Source organism: Dipodomys spectabilis, unplaced genomic scaffold (genome assembly GCF_019054845.1).
Source record: "Dipodomys spectabilis isolate Male_0828 unplaced genomic scaffold, ASM1905484v1 ptg000231l, whole genome shotgun sequence".
In the NCBI taxonomy this organism is placed as follows: domain Eukaryota; kingdom Metazoa; phylum Chordata; class Mammalia; order Rodentia; family Heteromyidae; genus Dipodomys; species Dipodomys spectabilis.
Window position 1 is genome coordinate 6,018,447 of NW_024870908.1, and position 20,567 is coordinate 6,039,013.

Below are 20,567 nucleotides of genomic sequence, written 5' to 3' on the forward strand. Positions count from 1 at the left end.
CGCGGAGACCAAGGCGCCCGAGTCACGTGCCGCCGCGCCAGCCTATGAGCTGCGGCGGCCGCGGTGACGTCAGGGCGGCGGCGTGGCCGCTGACAGCCGGCCCCCGTCACGTGGCCAGGTCCACTCCAATGGGCGGCGCGGGGCGACCTGTAGTTCCCGGCTGCCCGTGCGGCGGCGGTGGTTGGGTGGTAAGATGGCGGCTGTGAGTCTGCGGCTCGGCGACTTGGTGTGGTGAGTCCCGGCGGCCCGGGCCAAGCGAAATGCGCCGAGAAGCTGCCCTCTTGGGCGCGGGGGTTTGCCGCTAGCCCCGGAGCTGCTTTTCTGCACGCTCCTGGCGGCGGAGAGCGGGGAAGACGGGGTGCCGGCGACGCGGACGACACTGGGCGGAAGGGGCAGTCGGTCCCCGGGGGACCGAGGCCGAGGGTGGCCGCGGAGGGCCGGGCTCAGCGCTCCGAAGCCGTCCCGGGGAGGGCTGCGCTCGGGACCCGGATGCCGGCGCCCACCGCTGAGGGCGGCTCCGCGCGGCGCGCGGCTCCTGAGGACGCCGGCTCCCGGGAGTCCCTGCCGAGGCTCCCCGGGAGGCTGGGGAGCTCCGGGGGACCCGCGAGGCCATCCCGCCGGGGCAGGCCCCCTCCGAGCCCCGCGCGGCCCGCTCCGCCGCCGGTGTCCACGCCCGACCGCCGGCGCTGACCTGGAAGAAGCGGAAGGGAGACTTCTCTGACGATCGATGGCCCGGCGGTGGCCGGGGCCGCCTTGGGCGCCTCTGGTGGTCTGCTCCCGCGTCCCCCCGGCCGTCGCCCGAACCGAGACCGACCACCGTCGCCTCCCCGGAGCTGCGTAGTTGGCTGCCTGATCCCGACGAGGCTTCCATTAGCATTTGTCAAAGCCGTGTTGCCGGTCTCCTGGTGAATTCCACCAGACTTGGTTAGAGGAAGTCTGTGTTTACAGACGCAGCTGTTCCCCCCCCCCCCCCCACCCCGGTCACCTGGGAGGCTCCAGACAAGTGACTCTTGACGGTTTTGTTGTTCTGTGTCCCTTGTCAATCAGAAGAAAGCACGGTCCCCTCACGCACTTACTTAGGCAGTTTTTGCATCCCACCTCGGAGGATCCTGGGCCCAGCCGTGGAAGCCGGATTCCGAACTCTCCGGGTTGGCCAGCTTTTGTTCTGGCACCGACTTAGCGCCCGAAGAGATTTAGTAGCATAAATTGCATGTTGAGTGGGTTGAAGGAGATGGACTGGATTTTCCAGGACAAGTTCTGACTCTTTGTGTGTTTTCTCCAGGGGGAAACTCGGCAGGTATCCTCCGTGGCCGGGAAAGGTGAGTTGGCTTCCTACTTAGAAAAGAAAAGAAAAAGTATCTGAAGTTGAGTTTGAAGAGGTGAGAAATGAGATAGATATGCTTTGCCTAGCCAGCAGCACTGAATTAAACTGCACTCATTCAGATAGCACTCAGACTTTCAGTTTCAAGTTAACTACAGAATGTAACATGATATAAAACAGATCATTTCACCTGCAGTAATCGATTATTACTAGAATCGGAAATGGTTTGTGAAATATGCTGTTGTCTTTAACCCCAGAAATGTATTCTGATTTGGACTTAGTTATGTGCTTAAATCTAACAAAAGGAGAAGAAAATAAATTTTCCAGGAAGAGAGACATCTAAATGTAGGTTAGCGAAAAGCCAAAGTATTTTTGTCCTGACTAAGTTTAAATCCTCTTCCCTTGTTACCATATGTGCTGCTCCCAGTACATCTTTGCATTGGAGTTGGCATTCCATATTTTGCACGAGGTGATCTATGGTAGCTCTCCAAGTGTTCTGCTTGTATATTCTTGCCAGGGATCCAGGAAATGGCTTTAGATTGTGCAATATGGTGTTTTCTATGCCTCAGTTTCCTTTCCTTGCACTGTTTCTAGTCCCAACTCCTCCTGCAACTGAAGTACATTTCCTCAGTGATGACAGGTCCATGGGGAGAATGATAGTGAACTTAGTTTTGACCACTGGTGTGACAGGAGCCATAGCAGTGATGGAGATACTGTATCTCCTTAAAGCTGTGCAACATGTTAGCTGCAGGGAACTGCTAGAAAGTATGTACATTTCCACCCAGCTGAGTAGAAAAGTGCCAGAGATAAGCACTAGGCTCTGGGTTCTTTTTCTACATACTCCTTTGCTTTTTTTTTTAATCCTTTTTTCCTTTTGTTCCAGTTTAGAATTAAAAATACTTTTCTAGTATGCTGCTGTATTGCCATCAATTCCCCCTCCCTTTGTTTTTTCTGTTTTCTAGATTGTTAATCCACCCAAGGACTTGAAGAAACCACGTGGAAAGAAATGCTTCTTTGTGAAGTTTTTTGGAACAGAAGATCAGTGAGTAGTATTCACCAAGAATTCACCTTACCCACGTGCATTCCCCTAGGTCTGAGCAGCTGTGAGAATATTCTGAGGATTCTTAGGTCAGGCTTCTTATAACTGCATAGGGATGATGCCTTCATAAGCTAAATAAAAGGTGCTATTCTCATCTCAAAGGAATTGTCCTGGGGCTGTCAGCCGGGTAAGAACTTCAGTTCATCACCTGCTACGTGTGTCTATCATTTTACGATAACTTCTCTTACGATAACATCTGTCTTATTGACTCTAGCATGATCCCTTGAACCAAAACTATGCTCCATTCTTTTTTAATGGCAATATATCCTTATGGCAATATGTCCTTATGGTTTGTTCATGAAGTATATAGCGAAAACTAACACTGCTATCCTAATTTGGTTCTCTTTGGTGAATTAGGTGACTTGCTGTGGCATTGTAATCGTACGCTTTGTTATTAGAAGTGTGTCAATGCTGAGGAATTCAGAATCATCAATTGAGTTTGTTTGTATAAGATCATAGGAGAAAACACATCAAGGGCTTAAATTTCCAGTGATTTCTTTAGCTTTTTCACCACTCTATCAGGTTGATTACCTAGGTCTAATGTGATTTCTTTAATTGTATTTCTATTTATGATTCTTATAGGACCATGTGACTTTAAATTTAGGGAGAGAGGGTCTGGGAAGGTGGCTCAGTGGTAGAGTGCTTGCCTTGCATAGATGAGGCCCTGGGTTCGATTCCTCAGCACCACATAAGCAGAAAAAGCTGGAAGTGGCTGTGGCTCAAATGGTAGAGTGCTAGCCTTGCGCGGAAGTGCTGAGGGACAGCACCCAAGCCCAGAGTTCAGGACCCGCGACTGACAAAAAAAAATTAGAGAGGGAAAGTGTGACTTTTCTGCGAAACCTGATACCAGTGGTTAAAATATTAATTTCTATAAAGCAATATAACAGCAAGGGATCAGAAACATGGGTTGAACGGTAGAACACCTGCCTAGCACGCATGAGATTTTTTTAAGTTCAGACTCTTAATCACTGTTAAAAAAAAAAAAGTCAATATGTAATATTCCAGATGAAAATTCTTTTTTTTCTTTTTTTTTTTTTTGTCGGTCGTGGGACTTGAACTCAGGGCTTGGGCGCTCTACCACTTGAGCCACAGTACCACTTCCAGTTTTCTAGTGGCTTATTGGAGATAAGAGTCTCATGAACTTTCCTGCCCGGGCTGGCTTTGAACCAGGATCCTCAGATCTCAGCCTTCTGAGTAGCTAAGATTACAGATGTAAGCCACCAGCGCCTGGCTGAAAATCCCTTATAAGCAGTGTATTTCACTCTTTTAGGAATTTATCTATACTCTTCCAGGTTTCAGTTTGCATGGTATGTTGATCTTCATGAACAGATAATTAGTTATCACAATGAACCAGGTAGCCAGACTTCTGGCAGCAGTCATTCTGTCAAGGGAGTTACTGGTCCTGAGCAGTGAGAGCAGCACCTCTAGAAGAGAGAATGCTCTTTCCATTCCATGGACATGTCCAATGAGAAGCATTTGTGTTGCTTGTGTCCCCGTTTGCAGTGCTGGCACTGAAGGAGTATGTAGGGAAGTGAACATTGAGTCCCTGCTCACAGGTTCAGTTCAGTAACAAGACTTTAGCAGTTTTTTGGGACTGTGTGTGTAGAGTGAGTAATTCAGTCATGAAGCAGGTGTGGGAGAGGGAAATTCCGGTCAGCAGAGAAGAGCAAGGACCAAGGAGGATGATGGGAGCACTCCAGCTCTGGAGATAGACCCAAATCCAGATGGGCAGTCCAGGCAGTGGGGTTAGCTGGTATCTTATAAAGGAAGAGGCTCTCTTGTAGGGTAACTATCCTTGGGAATAACTACGGCAGTGTGACTGGCTGAACCTGATTGGTTAAGTGAAGAATTAGACATGTTTGGAACAAGAATGGAATTCGGCCAGGTTCCTCAGAGCCTGAGAGCCATTGTCTGGTAGTTGGTTTTAAGTACTGCAAAGCTACATGAATACATGATCCTGTGTTTAAGACGTACTGGAAATAGAACACACAAGTGGAGTTGAATGGACTTGAGTGTTCCACTACACAAACAGGTGCAACCCATTAAAGAGCTTGTGCACACTGAATACAACATCACACCCTACTAGTGTTGGGGTGTGTGTGTGTGCATGCCAGTCATTTTGCTTGAACTCAGGGCCTGAGCTTTTGTGTTCAAGGCTAGTGCTCTGCTAGTTGAGCCACAAATTTACTTCCAGCTTTTTGTTGGTTAATTAGAGGTAAATGTCTCACAGACTTTACTTCCTAGGCCGGCTTTGAATTATGATCCTCAGATCTCAGCCTTGAGTAGGATTACAGGTGTGAGCCACTGGCTCCCTGCAATGGTATGATTTTAAAGTCTTTATGCAAGCGGATATGGGCCAGCTATCAGGAATGTCAACAAGCCTTTTCAGCTCCTTCATGGAGTTGAACATAAAAAATTGTTAAGGGCCAACGGTCTAGTGCAATCCTAATTCCGTGTGCAGTTAGCATTCATAAGGCCCTGAGTTCGATTCCCAGCATAGAGAGGGAGGGAAACAAAGGTAAGGATCACAGTTTTTCTCTAAAGGTAGAATGCAAATTAGTTCTCAGTGTTTAGGCAGATTTTATTTAGTATTTTATTTCTTCCTGGAAAGGGAGGTCTCCAGATTGGCTGGTGGCATCAAATTACTTTGGGGAAAGAGTTCTGGATTTGGTACTAGCTTTACATGCTGGATCCAGCTGGGCAAGTTCTTTGGCCTTTTTAAGCATTTGACCTTTTAAGCATTATTCACATCCCAGCAGATATCAGGTCATTGTATAGATTTGTCATAAGGAGAAAAGTAAGAAGCAGGTGCCTGTAAGGAAAATGTGAAAGAGCCAGACACAAACTGCTGTGAATGAAGGTGGTTGTGCACTGGAGAGATTCCTAAGGACATTATTGTTTAGAATTTGGACAGAAACCATATACTATTATACCCTTGTGGGAAACTGTGCTGTGCCTGGCCACTAATAGTATGTGCAGTTCAGTTCCTGCTTCCATGAGGATCAGGTAGAGCTAGTTAGGATTCAGAGACGGGGCTAAGGGTAGAGCTCATGTGTTTGATTGTTTGTTTAAAGCAGAGTATAATTCTGAGGAGACAAAAGAGGTAGGACTCTAATGTGGAAAAGCAAAGGCTGTTAAAAGGACATAAGTGGTTAGGAGCCAGCCTTTAATAAATCAAGGGTCTTGAAAGTAGAATATTGTGTGACTGTTCAAGAAGAAACAGTCGCTTTAGAGGTAGTGTGGTTGATTCAGAAATACAGTATTCTTTTGGAGATGACTCTGAAGGACAGAGCTATAAGTGGGTATGGTAAAACTGTTATCTACCTCACCTTTAACTTCAAGACGTGAGATTGCTTTGGGGGCAATTACAATTACAATCCTGGTCTGGATAGAGTCTGTTCCTGTATTCCAGGGAAGAAGGGATTCCATCAAAATCATTCACTTTTTTTTTTTTTTGCCAGTTGTGGGGCCTGAACTCTGGGCCTGAATGCTGTCCCTCAGCTTTTCAGCTCAAGGCTAGAGCTCTACCACTTGAGCTACAGTGCCGCTTCCGGCTTTTTCTGCTTCTGTGGTGCTGAGGAATCGAACCCAGGGCCTCATGCATGCAAGGCAAGCGCTCTACCACTGAGCCACCTTCCCAGCCTCATTCACTTTTTAAATTGACACACTACTTAAGAAAAATGTAGATGTAGTTGTTACTGTCTTCTATTAGCATGGACTTTTATTAGAGAGTGAAAAGGGAACCCTACTATGAGATACACAGTGATCTCAATTGTTTAGAAACTGGACTGCAACCAGACATGAAGTGTCTGATTTGTATGAGAGATAGCATGGGCTGGGCTGGTCAGCAGTGGCTGCCCATCAGACGAAATAGAGCTTCAGGAGGTTTCTGCTTGTTGGTGGCAGTGGCTCACTGATCAGAGGGATGGATTGTTTAGTCTGCAGGTGCTCCATAGCCACCAGAAACCAAGCAACTTAGGAACACACTGGGTAGCTTGCAGTCTTCCCATTGGATCCTCACTATTGCCCTTTCAGGAAGTAGATGGAGTCACTGCTGGTTCTCATTTTTCCTGTATGAGGAAACAGACCAGCGGTTGCAGGTTTCAGTGGTAAGAGGTCCGTTATTCCAGGCTAAGGTGCTTTTTTACCCCAAGCCACATCTGAGGTGGGGCAGGCCCGACTGGGTGTGAGGTATTCAAGTAGTGCCAACAGTAACCCTTCTAGAACAGTCTAGCATACTGGATTGGATCCATGCAAGCACCCCTTTTTCTTTTCACCTGACTCACTTCCCAATTCCATGTAGTAGTTACAAAGTTGAGCCAAGTGGATCATGAGGGCCAGTGTTGCAGATATTTGACTGACTCAGCAGTGCCTGTGTGCCAGGGCTAGGTGCTAGTTCCCTACATTACATCAATCAGATTCCCCTCCTCCAGCAGCAGTGGCTCTTGCCCTCCTGGTGGGTGGCTCCCTTCCTGGCCAGTGTCATGTCATGATAAGAACTTCCACGCTAGCCTTGATCTGAAGAGCTGAGGGACAGCACCCAGGCCCAGAGTTTAGGCCCCACAACCGGACCCCCCCAAAAAAAGAACTTCCAGTGGCGTAGTAGAGCCTGGCCCACACGCATTGATATGAACAACATAGTTCAAAAGGTCCTTCCAGCTTTTGAGAGTGTCTTCAAGTTTTAGAAACTTTTAAAACCTTGTCAGTCATTCTTACCTACAAATCTTTGTTGGTATCTTTATTAGATTACGGTGGTAGCACCTCACCCTGATGTCTCTGGCCCTGCTCTGGTCTTACCTTTGGACTTTGGGCACCTGTGCTCCTTGCCTCCGTCCCCCAGTTACCACTGTGTGCCGCACCTCAGGCGCATGTGAGAGTGAGCACAGATTGCAGTGTAGGAATGTTGGAAAACACTGATCTTTTTTTTCCCTTTTAATTCATTTTGAATGGAGTAATCTAAGAGCAGCTTTGTGGCAAGTCTGTGGTCACAGTCAAGAGACTGGAGATAAGTGTGTCAGACACCAGGGTACACTGCCCATACTAGGTGCATTTACACTAGCAGCCAAACAGGCTCCCACCACAGCAAGCCTGCAAACCAGAAAGTCCTGGGGTAGCATCCTCTGAGCATTAGGAACAGCCTGTAGCAGTCATCCCCATCCTTGGCCACCCAAGTAGATAGATTTCCCAAGGTAGCAGGGCAGAGTCTACAAACTGTGTTCCTTTGACTCTTCTGCACGGTGTGCTGCACACTGTTCTCCCTTCTGTCCTTGGTTTTCACACTTAACCAGATCCCAAAGGACCTTCCAGCCCTTTATAATGGCTTCAAGGATTGCCAGTTAGCTTGTTTTCTGGCATTTACTACCACAAGTAATGTGTAATTAACTCCCTTGAACATAAAAGCAAAGCCTTGTACTTTAGACATAAACTGAGTAATCTTGATTTTTCTGACTCCACAACCCACAGCATATTGGGCTGAAAAGGAATGGCTCCATCTGTTCCTCGCGAGAAGGATATGAGGAAAATCACAAGTAATAACTTATCACAGGGGATGAAATGGAGCAGTCTTTTAAGGCTAGGGTATGTGGCTTATTGGCAGAGCCCATGATTAGCATGCACAAAGCCCTAGATTCCTGTTTACAGCTAGAGAAAGAGAGAGAGAGAGAGAGAAAAAAAACTAGTCATTTAAAAAATAGTAAAAGCGGGGCGTCGGTGGCTCATACCTGTAATTCTAGCTACTCAGGAGGCTGAGATCTGTGGATCACGGTTCAAAGCCAGCTGGGGTAGGAAACTCCATGAGATTCTTATCTCTAATAAACCACTAGAAAACTGGAAGTGGCGCTGTGGCTCAAGCAGTAGAGCGCTTTCCTGGAGCTGAAGAGCGCAGAGAAAGTGCCCAGGCCCAGAGTTCAAGCCCCACGACAGACCAAAACAAACAAACAAACAGGAAAAGCCGGGCACTGATGGCTCACTCCTGTATTCCTAGCTACTCAGGAGGTTGAGATCTGAGGTTCCCAGTTCAAAGCCAGCCCGAGCAAGAAAAGTCCAGGAGACTCTTATCTCCAATTAACCACCAGAAAACAGGAAATGGAGCTGTGGCTCAAGTGGTAGAATGCTCACCTTGAGCTGAATTGCTGAGGAACAGTACCCAGGCCCAGAGTTCAAGCCCCACAACTGACTGAAAAAAAAAAAAAAAAAAGACAGTGAAACACTTTGCTGGCAAAGTGGCTCACGCCTGTAATCCTGGCTACTTGGAAGGCAGAGCTTGGGATGATCAAGGATTGAGGCCAGCCAGGGCAAAAGTGTACAAGATTCCTTCTCTGTCAATAAAAGGCTGGGTGCTGTAGTACATGTTACATAGCCATCATTCCAGCTACATAGAAGCATAAATAGGAAGATTGGAGTCCAGGCTGGCCCTGACATAGAAAAGAACCAAAGTGAAAAATACTGGGGTGGTGGTGGGGGGCTGGCTTAGGTGGTCAAGAGCCTGCCTAGCATGGGCAAAGGCCTGAGTTCAAACCATATACTACTGCCAAAAAATAAAAGTAAGTACATAAGCCTTACCAAGCTGAGCTGTTCTAGACCTGTCCTAGACCTTTTTTTTTTTTGTCTTCGGTTGTGGGACCTCAAGTCTGGGCCTGGGCTCTGTCCCTCAGCTCTTCAGCTCAAGGCTAGCACTCTACCACTTGAGCCACAGCGCCATTTTCATCTTTTTCTGCTCATTTGGTGCTGAAGAATCGAACCCAGGGTCTCATGCATGCAAGGCAAGCGCTCTTCCCAGCCCCCATTCTAGCACTTTTTAACTGCTGATAGGCTTCCTGTCCCCTTGAGGGTGGCCAAAGACATCATTTATCCCATGATTATGTAGTGCGCGCTGGTTGTTGCCAGGCCCAGGTTGCCTCTGTGAAGCTTGGAGAGGTGCGTTCCCGAGGTTCTCTCTAACAGGAGTACCTTCTGTTAGAGGACTTTCAGGTTCACCTTTAGAAATGCTGAAAGTGACTCAAGTATCTGCGTTCAGGAGGAATTCCTCCTTGCCTATGGTAAGCTGATGTTTTATTAAAAAGGCTGGCTGTGTGATGCTGTAAGATGCCTCTTCCACAATAGGCCTTTTACCTAAGTAGATTTCAGGGCCTCCAGCTCTCACTCAGATTTTGTGCTCACAGCTAATGATCTGATACTTGAGTCATGCCTGCAGTTCCAGTTTTAGGGGTTTTGTGTTTTCTTCTGCTAATTGGACATAGAGTCTAAAGGCTTTGCCCACAAACCTCCAACTCAGCCTCCTGAGTTGCTAGGGTTACAGCTGTAAGCTACAGCACCTCATATGTATTTGTTTTTTTTTTTTTGGGGGGGGGGGGGTCCGGTCGTGGGCCTGAACTCTGGGCCTGGGCACTGTCCCTCAGCTCTTCAGCTCAAGGCTAGCACTCTACCACTTGAGCCACAGTGCCACTTCTGGCCTTTTCTGCTTATGTGGTGCTGAGGAATCGAACCCAGGGCCTCATGCTTGCAAGGCAAGCGCTCTACCACTGAGCCACCTTCCCAGCCGCAACACCTCATATGTATAAAGCACCCAACTTCCTTTATGCCTTTAAAGTCTCATTTGCATGGTCAGTTCATTTAGGAAACCAATTTAATGTTTCAGAGATGGTTGCAAACAAGAAAGTTTCATTTACTATCTCAGCTTCCTATCTGGAGAGTGAGTAGAATTTTTTCTCCACTGTTCCTTCTAGGAGATCTCCAAAATGTATCTAAAATCCTTTGGCCAAAACCGGAGGCACCATGGCCTGTGTTTTTTGTTTTTCTGATTCAGAGGTTGATGGACACTGGCTGGGAGGTGGAAAAGCTGCAGCAGGAAGGAGTGGGTGGGGTTAACACTTCTGGGAGTCATGTGGTCTCTGCTTGAGGCAAGTCCTGAGAGCTGTGCCTTGCCCTGCTCCTTCATTGCAGGGGTTGTGGTCTTAGAGGTTCTATTTGTAATGGAGGCTTGACTAGCCAGGTGCTGGTGGCTCACACCGATGATTAATTCTAAACTACTCTGGGGGCTAAGATCTGAGGATCACGGTTCAAAGCCAGCCTAGGCAGGAAAGTCTATGAGATTCTTATCACCATTTAACTGCCAGAAAACTAGAAGTGGTGCTGTGGCTCAAGTGGTAGAGCACTTGCCTTGAGCTGAAGAGCTCAGGGACAGCACCCAGACCAAGTTCAAGCCCCGCGACCAACCAGAAAAAAAGGGAGGCTTTACTGTCTTTGCATCTGATTGACCACATCCAGCGTTGGAGTCATCGTAAGTACAGCAGGAGGCAGTGGGGGAGGCAATCAGTGATGCTTGCCAGGAGATCAGGGTGTTAAAATCTCATTCCACGTCTCCTGCATGTGGATTGGGCCCATGGCTCTGTCACTTAGAGTTGCAAACAGTAAGCCAAGAAGTTTCTGCTTCACTGCTGTAGTCACAGCTCTGCAGAGAGCATCTGTATCCACCTGCAGTTTCCTTTAGCCATATATGACAGGCCTGGCCATGGTTTGTTCCCTTGTACTTGGAGCCCAAAGGCTCCAGGGCTGTTGTGCTGTTCTAACCCATCATCATAGCTGCTTGCGCTGCATGCAGAGTGCAGGGCTGGTCCCTGTGCCGTTCCCCGTTCTCTCTCTTTCTGTAAGGAAAGGGCTTTTGAGTTGATGAGTTTCCCCAGTTTTTATGTCCTTAGCCTGACCCATTTTTTCTAAAGGTTAGGCTATTAGGGCTGTATTACAGGGTAAGGATTACTTGTGCAAATTAGCTGAAACCCTGCCAAACCTGTAACTACCTTCTTTTATATTTGCACTCCGTAAGCCTGAAACTTCATGTAGGGAAACCACAGCAAGCTACCTGCAGCAGACTCGCTCGGTGAATGAGCAGGCCAGGTCTTCCATAGTAGGCAGCTAGCTGCCATTCTCACCTTCACCTGTTACCCTCTGATGGTGCAAGTTAAAAATTCCATGTCAGTAATTGTCCTGCCTTTGCTGTCAAGAATATCATTTTTTAAAAGCTTCCTTTTGGTGACTGCTGCCCTTGTCCCAAACCATATGTTTCCCATGGCTCAGTAGCCATGGATACCATCACTTAGGAACAAATGTAGGCTCAGTGGCTACAGTTATCTATAAAAGTAGCCAGCTTTAGGACATGCTGAGTGGTGTAGGCCTGACCATATCTCTTGACTCTCATTTGATGAGCAGATTGTCAGTCATCTTGTATGGTAACACTGCCATAGTTTATAATGCTTCCAAATTCCTGATTCCCAGGGGTTTATGAGACATTTTCTACTGTGCACTGAGCTATGACAGACTCAACTCCAGTTTTCCTCTGCCCTGAGCAAGTGAAAGGATATATGTGGTTGAGTGTTGAGAACCGGTGGATGAGCGGGAAAGGAAGTCATGTATAACAGTGATTTCTCTTGAGAAATGTTCTGACTTTTGGTGGTGTTTCTATGTTCTATTTCTTGAAACAAGAAGATAGACTTAAGCTGAGGAGTTTGGGAGGGCTCTATGTGTATTGCACACCTGTAATCTCCAGCTGCTAGGGAGACAGAGATTGGGAAGATTTCAGCTGGAGGCCAGCCCGGGCAAAAAGTTAACAAGATCCCCATCTCAACCAGTAAGACAGGTATAGTGATGAGTGCCTGTAATCACAGCAACACAGAAGGCATCAGTAAGAGGATCACTGTCTGAAGCTGGCCCTAGGTAAGCTTGCGACTGAAAAATGAAGCAAAATGAGGCTGGGAGTATGGCTCAAACGAGATCGTGAGTTCAAATCTTTGTACCACCAAAACGAGCTCTGCAGCTTGTGGGCAGAGGGAGGAAAAAATTGGGGGAAAGCAAAGGAAGGGGTGATATTGCCCAAAAAGAAATGTACTCATTACTTGACTAATGAAATGGTATCCCCTCTGTAAAACACCTTAATAATAACAAAATTAGAGAGAGAGAAAGAAAAGAAAAGAAAGAGAAAGAAGCTCACACCTGTAATCCTACCTACTCATGATGCTAAAATCTGAGGATAGTGGTTCAGAACAAGCCCAGCCAGAGCAGTCCATGAGACACTTATCTCCACCAAATTACCTAAAAGCTGAAAGTGGAAGTGGAGCTGTGGCTTGAGATATTATGCTAGCCTTGAGCAAAAGAAGCTCAGAGACAACTCCCAGGCCCTAAGTTCTAGCTCCGGACTGGCACAGAAGAAAAGGAAAGTTTGGAGCCAGGCACTGGCAATCCTAGCTACTCAGGAGGCTGAGATTTGAGGATCGCGGTTCAAAGCCAGCCCGGGCAGGAAAGTCTGTGAAACTCTTATCTCCAATAAAACCACAGAAAAATGGAAGTGGCGCTGTAGCTCAAGTGGTAGAGCGCTAGCCTTGAGCTGCAGAGCTGAGGGACAGTGCCCAGGCCCAGAGTTCAAACCCCACGACTGACAAAAAAGAAAGAAAAGTTTGGGATGGTTGATATTCTGTTTTGAAAATGTTAAGCCTTTTTCAAAGTCCAGCTAAACCAATGGATAGTTTCTAAAGTTCTGCTGTGGCGAGACCTCTAGTACAGTTTGGTATGTGCAGTCTGGCTCAGACCCTTCTTGTGTCTGTTTTCTGCCAGTGCTTGGATCAAAGTGGAACAGCTAAAGCCCTACCATGCTCATAAAGAGGAAATGATAAAGATCAACAAGGGCAAACGGTTCCAGCAAGCTGTGGATGCTGTTGAAGAGTTCCTCAGGAGAGCCAAAGGGAAAGACCAGGTGAGAGACACTGCACTTTCCTCTGACACCAGACTGGGAATTGTGCATAGCTCCGAAATACGAAATGTCACCAGACCACAACTCCGTTCTTATGAGATGCCTGGAGAGAGAGGAATGGGCTCTAAGGTGCCAGTCTCAGCTTGCAGTCCCATGCCTGCACCCACCTTTCTGAGGAGCTTGTTGCTATTAGGAGGAACAGCGTAGCTCAGCTTTCGAGTGTGGCCCAGAGCTTAGGAGCAGCCTCTGGGACTGTACCCTGCCCACCTTGTAGCTTTGGGTCTGTGGACAGTGACTTGGTTCCCCACCCCCACCCCCCCAATGCAGGAGGGGTGAGCAAGGACCCTGTTCCGTAGAGTGACCGTGAGCATTACTCACAGAAGTTCCTATAGCAATGCGCAGCCGTGGCGGTGGCGTGGCGGCAGCGCAGCTGTAGTAGTGGTTATCATTATTATTATTGAACTTTCAGACATCATCCCACACTTCTGCTGATGACAAGAGTCGGCGTAATTCCAGTGAGGAGAGAAGTAGGCCAAACTCAGGTGATGAAAAGCGCAAACTTAGCCTGTCTGAAGGGAAGGTGAAGAAGAACATGGGAGAAGGAAAGAAGAGGGTGACTTCAGGCTCTGCAGAGAGAGGCTCCAAATGCTCTCTGAAAAGAGCCCAAGAGCAGAGTCCCCGGAAGCGGGGTCGGCCCCCAAAGGACGAGAAGGTTTGTCTTACTACGTAGCTTCCGGGACTCCTGAATTCCTTCTGTGCCAGGTAGAGCTGGGCTCTGAGTGTGCTTCCGCTCACCCAGTGGGCACTGAGTCCTAAGGAATCCTGCAGCCCAGATGGAGGTGGACATACAGGTGCCACAGGAACAGGAGGCAGAGCGCCCCCCCATCCCGAGCTGTAGCCAGCTGAGCGGGCATGTAGGCCGTGGAAAGACTAGCAAGAATGGAGGGAGGAGGGCATAGCCAAGAGAGGCGCGTGTTGGTGTGAATGTCTTCGCACAGGTGGAGGACTGGAGGTGAACGATGGACAAGGCAGGTTGGCCCTGGATTGTAGAGAGCCTAGGGGTCAAGGTGGCTCTGCACCAAGGTGTGCTTTAGTTGATCCTGGGGGAAGAGAAGAGGGGCTTGACGGCAAGCACTCCTAAAGGAGTGTGTGAGGTGCCTGTTGGAAGAAGCCTCCCCACAGGCATGGAATGTGAAAACAAGGGAAGCGGTCATTTCAGGCTCCACTCCTGGGGAAATGGTGGTGATTGCCTCTGGCGGGCATGGAGTCCTTGGGTCAGAAAGTGGAGCTGGCTCAAGGAAGAGAAGAGAGCTGTTTCTATGGGGTTCTGTTGTTTGTAGTGCTGGGGATGCAGTCCAGGACTGTGTGCAAAAACTAGGCAATCACTGTTCAGTGGAGCTGATGTGCCCCAGCCCTAGTTTTCTGGATTTTTGTATTTGTGTTTGTTTGCTTTTTTGTTTGTCTCTGGTAAGGCTTGAGCTCAGGGCCTTGGCCTCACAGGACCTTTTTGCTCACAGCTTGCATTCTACCACTTAAGCCACATCTCCAGTCCTGCTTTTTTGCTGATCTGCTGAGGCTGGCTTTGAACCCTAATCCTCCAGATCTAGGCCACCTGAGTACCTAGGATTATAAGTGTGAGTCAGCTGTGTCTGGCTCCAGTTATGTTTTAAATGTAATGAATTTCAGGCAAGCTGTAGATCAGACTGAAGGTTCAGGCTAAGGAGGTGAGACTGGAAAAGGATGGGTGAACCCAGAGACTTCTGAGTTTGTGTGGAGAAATGAAGAGGGGAAAGCAGGGCAGTGGCCTCCTGTAGAGAAAGTGTGTGGTCGGGTTTGGTAGACTGGAAGCTACACCAGATGGAATCAAGTGGGATTGGCATATCTCTTGCCTTCTTGCTGGTAGTACCTGGGTCCAGTCTCAGAAGAATTTCAAGATGAAAGAAAAGAGGGGGTTTGGAGAGCGCAGGGCCTATCAGCAGCAGCAGGACAGAGGCAGCAGAAGCCAGATGGCTGGTGGGAGCAGTGGGGGATAAGGCAGGCAGTGGAACCCTCTGGAGCGGCCTGTGCAGGCACAAGGGTCTCGAGTGTGTGTGGAAAGCAGGAGGCTGACTGCAGCTGGGGTCTGGCCAGGTCCTGTTCTGGCCAACAGAGGACAGGTTGTCTGGTTTTCCTCAAGAGACACTAGGGAGACATATTTGTGTGTGAAACATTCTAATTTTAGATGTTGGAAGCTAACTCAAATTTAAAATCACTTGTATGTCTGCTGCAGTATCCCTGTGCTTGTGCTCAGCCTGTGGCGGCCTCTGTGTGGTCCCTTCCTGTACAAGGTCCTTCCCACTGTCCTAAGAAGAAGAGGGCCTCCCCTCTTCTGACCAGGAGGAGTTTAGAAACTTGCATACCTCGGAGTACGGGGAGCTTAGACAGCAACATGGCTCAGCCTGACTCAAAAAAGTGTGATCTGACTTTTGAACTTATTTCCTTGGGGTCCTTAAGAAATTTGGGTTGTGAGGTTCTGCCCACTAAATTCATTCTGTCTTAAAGCAAGTATCGCACATACTTCTGCCTGCCTCCCTCTGGAGAGAAGCATCCTCCTTTTGGATGAAGGGAAGTCCAGAGGAGAAGTTAGGATGAGGGCCCTGGTTTGGATTGCTAGCTGGAGCCAGAGATGACCTTGGCTGAGTTCCTAGCCTTGGTTTCCTCATCTGATGATGGTGCCTTGTGAGTTTGCTATGAGGACTGGGTGTGTCCTCAGGCAGAGGGTAGAGCAATGTGAGGCTCCTTGTCCAGACCCGCCAGGGCTAATTGTGTAGTGAGAGTGAGTGGCTACTTCAGGGGAGTTGCCAAGTCCCTGCCTGAGTTTGCTTCTAGAGGCTTCTCTTCAAGCTTCCAGTGAAAAGCACTTGGCCTTTGGGGCTGAGTTATTCATTTGGAGGGTAGTAACATGAAGCCAGGCTTAGTCCAGAAGTTCTAGCTGCTGTTGCCTCTTTATGGGGACCCTTCTGCACGGACTTTGTGCCTGGCCTTGGCTGCCCGTGAAAGGGCAGGATAGAGCTTGGCTGGAGGTGCGGAACAGTTGCTTCAGCTCAGCACCTGCAGATGCGTGAGGAAGTTTGTGCCTGGCACTGGAATTGCAGTGTGTCTTCCAACCTGATCTATGCTGAAGCAGGGAGGGAGAGGAAGAGGAAGTGGAAGAAGAAGAAGAAGAGGAGGAGGAGAAGGAGAAGGAGAAAGAGAGGTGGGGGGGCATAGTGACGGGTTATTTGACTGGCAAACTCCTTTCAGAAGCAATGCAGCATGGGCTGGTAGCTGGGCAGAGTCCCAAGTAACTTCCTTCCCTATAGAATCTTCTGCCTCTGGAGATAATGGAAAAGGTGACCTTGGTCTTAGAGGTGTCAGCTTCACCAATCAGTGACACAGGTTTACCAGCCAGGCACCCTGCTCACACCTCTCCCTGGAGTTCCTCTTCCTAGTGTCCATAGCTCAGGGCTACAACTCTATAGGAGTTACCTGGTCAGGCCTGCGGCTCTCCTAAAATTTTGAACTTCTACCAAGAGAGGCAGAGAGCCGCAGTCTTCTTGGTTCTGGCCTGAGGACTGTGCTCTTCTTATTTCCATTGTGCCATCCCTAGAACTACACTGGTGACTGTGTAAATGTAAATTACCCTGAAAACAATTTAAAATTCAGTTTCACTGTCACCAAGCCTGGTGTCAGGTGCTCGGTGGTGACGTGACTGGGGCTCCTGTGTCAGACCGCACAGACACAGAGCATCTGTCACTGCAGAACATTCTTCGAGGCAGCCTTCTCTTCCCCCCAAACCGCCCTCTGTCAGATGGCCACAGCAGCACCACCACGAGCCAGATGTTGGAGAAAAAGCGTAGCTCAGCCAGTCTCTCCAGGAGGAAGTTCCATCACCTTCTCCCGAGGTTCAAAAAGGATTGAACCTCGGGGTTGGGAATGTGGCTCACAGCCCTGGGTTTGATTCCTCAGCGCCACATAAACAGAAAAGGCCGAAGTGGCAGTGTGGCTCAAGTAGTAGCCTTGAGCAAAAAAGAAGCTCAGGGGCAGTGCCCAGGCCCTGAGTTCAAGCCCCTGAACTGGCCAATAAAAAGGTTGAACCTCAACTACATGTTAGACACATAGGCCCCAGTGTGAGCTCTGGAGTAGATAGCTGGCAAAGTTTTTGCCTTTCTAGAACATGCTCCTGATGCATTAGCTCTGGAGTTGCAGTACCTGAGTTTAAATCTAATCTGCCTCACTAGTGGCCAGAGCTGCTCACAGCTCTCCACACCTTGATCATCTATAAAATGAAGACCAAAAGAGTTCTCTGTCGTGAGGTGTTGAGGGCTTCGTGAGGCCCACATTGTGAAAGCCCTGTAAGTCAGTATCATATTCTGTGGAAGGTACAGGGGGCCACTGAAATAAGTTCCCATTCAACAGAGACACAGAGCCTCTACCAGAGACATAGCCAAGGACACATCGTGCGTGCTTAGGGTACCGGGGGTCTGTGAGGGGGCAGTGGCAGGCCTTGTAGCTTCCTTCACTGTGGGACGGAAAGCTGCTTTGAGATCTGATTTATCTTTTTTTATTTTTGGCAGTATTGAAGTTTGAACCGATGGCCTTGTACCTTCTCTGTTGACACTCTGCCACTTGAACCATACTTCCAGCCTGATTTTTTGCTGGTTATGTTGGAGGTAGAGTCTCAAAGACTTTTCTGACCAGGCGTGGTTCAAACCATGATCCACCATGATCCTCAAGATCTCAGCCTCCTAAGGAGATAGGATTGACTTGACTTTTAGAAAACGACTGTCTGCTATATGGAGACTAGGTTGCAGGTGTGCAGCACAGATGCAGGGAGATTTAGTTTGACGTCAGGTAGGAGACAGGTGATGGCAGTGAGTTTGGGTGTTAGGAGTGAGGGTGGTGAGAGTCAGGGCAGGTGTGCAATGGTAGAGCAGCGGCCACCACCAGTGTGTTAGAGGACGAGGCATTAGAAAGGACTCCAGAGACCCCCCAGCCTGTGGGATGGCAGTGGTGGAGGGATCTCCGTCGCACGGAATTCGCAGAGATGTTCTAATGGAAATATTGGGGGGCCCGCTGGGGTGGGAGGGAATGAGTGGGAAGGCAGGAGCAAGGTAGAATAGCTGTGAAGAAAAAGAGTAGGGACCCCGGGCCTAGGAAGGCTGGGAGACCACCCTGGTTGTGTAAACATGGGCAGGTGCAGCAACTTCAGGCACCGAGGCTTCTTCTATAACATGTGGTGGGTTCCATATGACCCTATTGCTGCTGTCTTGCTCACCATTCACCAGGACATTTTCCCTGTGGCTCTTCACTAACACCATCCGTGTGCTGCTTAGACACATGAACATGCTTATCAAGGGTAGAGAAGGCTCACTTTGGTGTTGTATAAATGGGAAATCTGCCCTGTTTCTTCCCAGGGACTGTCAGCAGACCTATGGCTGGGGATCGACTTGAACTTGCAGGGGTGTCGTCAGGACTCAGTGGGACACAAAGGAGGGAAGTGTCCTGATGCTCTGCTTTTCCCTGTCCTCTGCAGGACCTCACTATCCCTGAGTCGAGTACTGTGAAGGGGATGATGGCAGGACCCATGGCCTCGTTTAAGTGGCAGCCGACTGCAAGCGAGGTAAGGAACTCTCCTGAGAGGTCAAACCACCTGGCAAATGGGATTACTGACTTCTGGGCATTGCCAGATAAGATTCCCTTTTCTTTTTCCCCTCTGCTTTTTGTTTTGTTGATTATAAGACACTCCAGAAGACAACAGATTAAAAAGTAAAACCAGCCAGGCACTGGTTAGCTCATGCCTATAACCCTAGCTACTGAGGAGGCTGAGATCTGAGGATCATGGTTCAAAGCCAACAGGGGCAGGAAAGTTCGTGAGACTCTCATCTCCAGTTAACTACCAGAAAACTGGAAGTGGAGCTGTGGTTCACAGTGGTAGAGTTCTAGCCTTGAACAAAAGAGCTCAGGGACAGTGCCCAGGCCCCAAGTTCAAGCCCCATGACAACAACAGCAACAACAACAACAACAAAGGAAAACCCTCCACCCTGCAGATGAGAGCTCAGTCTGCCACTCGGCCATTAGACTTGGGATTGCACACCACTATTGTTTGTGTGTGTGTGCGCGCGCGCGCGCGTGCGTGCCCGTGCCCGTGTGCACGCACGCGCACATGCTCCCAAAATTACTGAGGCTTAAACTCAGAGCCTAGACACTGTCTTTTTGTCCCTTAGTCTTTTTGCTCAAAGCTAGTGGTCTGCCACTTGAGCCACACTTCCACTTCTAGCTTTTTGCTGGTTAATTGGAAATAAGACTCTCGTGGACTTTCCTGTCCAGGCTGGTTTTGAACAGTAATCCTCAAATCCACTTCCTGAGTAGCTGGGATTGCAGGCATGAGCTGTCAGCATCCCGCACTTGGGTCACTCTGATTGTTGGAATGACACACAGAAGTGGGATCCTTCTGCTGGGTTGCGTGGGCAAATGCTGAGAGGAATGCAGCTAGCAGGCAGGAGGAAGCGGCACTAGGAAGCAGCTTGACTACATGCACTGTCTTCTGGTTTCAGCCAGTCAAAGATGCAGATCCTCATTTCCACCATTTCCTGCTGAGCCAGACAGAGAAGGTGAGTTGTTTTGAGGTTCCCACCCTGGCTCAGGCTGGCCACCAAGAGTGGCTACCTCAGCCAGAGCAACTGCCAGAGTCAGTGTCAGCCTATAAGGAAGCCACACGTGCTGCCAAGGTTCAGAATAAACCAAAAGGAAGCTAGAACCCAGCCAGCCATGTGGCTGACACATTTGAAGTTGTCCTCAGAGTCCATGGCAAGAGGAACAGACAGGATGCACTGTCAGCCGCTGTGGGGGAGCCGTGGCGACTAAGCCAACAGCAACAACCCCACATCTTGCGAGGGAAGCATTCCTAGCACCTCTTCATAGTTAGGCCGAGCCTTGCAAATGTTGCCTGGTACTCTGTGGCTCTAGGTGACCAGCTCTATAAATCTGGCATATGACTCAGTCCCTTGGAGTGCCGTGCCCCTAAGAACCTCTGAGACTTCCTTCAGTCCACAGTAAGCTTAGTAGAGCAGTAAAGGCCTGACCTTTCGTAGAATTATAATGAAGCCATTCCATTTAATACATGGTCTTTTTCCTCGCTCTTTATTAGCCAGCTGTCTGTTACCAGGCAATCACAAAGAAGTTGAAAGTCTGTGAAGAGGTATGTAGGCTCCATGCCTCCCATGTTTCTCTTAACCTGCCTCTTTGTGGGCAGGTAGATGATGTGTGCTTTCTATCCTTAGGAAACTGGCTCCACCTCCATCCAGGCAGCGGACAGCACAGCAGTGAACGGCAGTGTCACACCCACAGACAAAAAGTAAGTGCTGGCGTTAGCCTGGGGTTGGGTTCTG

General features: G+C 48.8%; 1 protein-coding gene across 4 annotated transcripts in view; it reads left to right on the forward strand.

The window, feature by feature from the left end:
* The first annotated feature begins 145 nt into the window (after positions 1-145).
* Glyr1 (glyoxylate reductase 1 homolog) overlaps positions 146-20,567 on the forward strand; it is a 33,551-nt gene continuing 13,129 nt past the window's right edge. For 2 of the 4 annotated variants that reach the window (XM_042698106.1, XM_042698107.1), the window contains exons 1-8: positions 149-231; positions 1,283-1,319; positions 2,284-2,363; positions 13,023-13,161; positions 18,713-18,799; positions 19,734-19,790; positions 20,327-20,377; positions 20,460-20,533. In XM_042698106.1, the coding sequence (XP_042554040.1) occupies positions 194-231; positions 1,283-1,319; positions 2,284-2,363; positions 13,023-13,161; positions 18,713-18,799; positions 19,734-19,790; positions 20,327-20,377; positions 20,460-20,533 (563 nt within the window). In that variant the 5' untranslated portion in view covers positions 149-193. Of the gene's footprint in view, positions 232-1,282; positions 1,320-2,283; positions 2,364-13,022; positions 13,162-13,627; positions 13,871-18,712; positions 18,800-19,733; positions 19,791-20,326; positions 20,378-20,459; positions 20,534-20,567 lie in introns of all 4 variants that reach the window. The other 2 variants (XM_042698108.1, XM_042698105.1) reach the window with 2 other exon arrangements.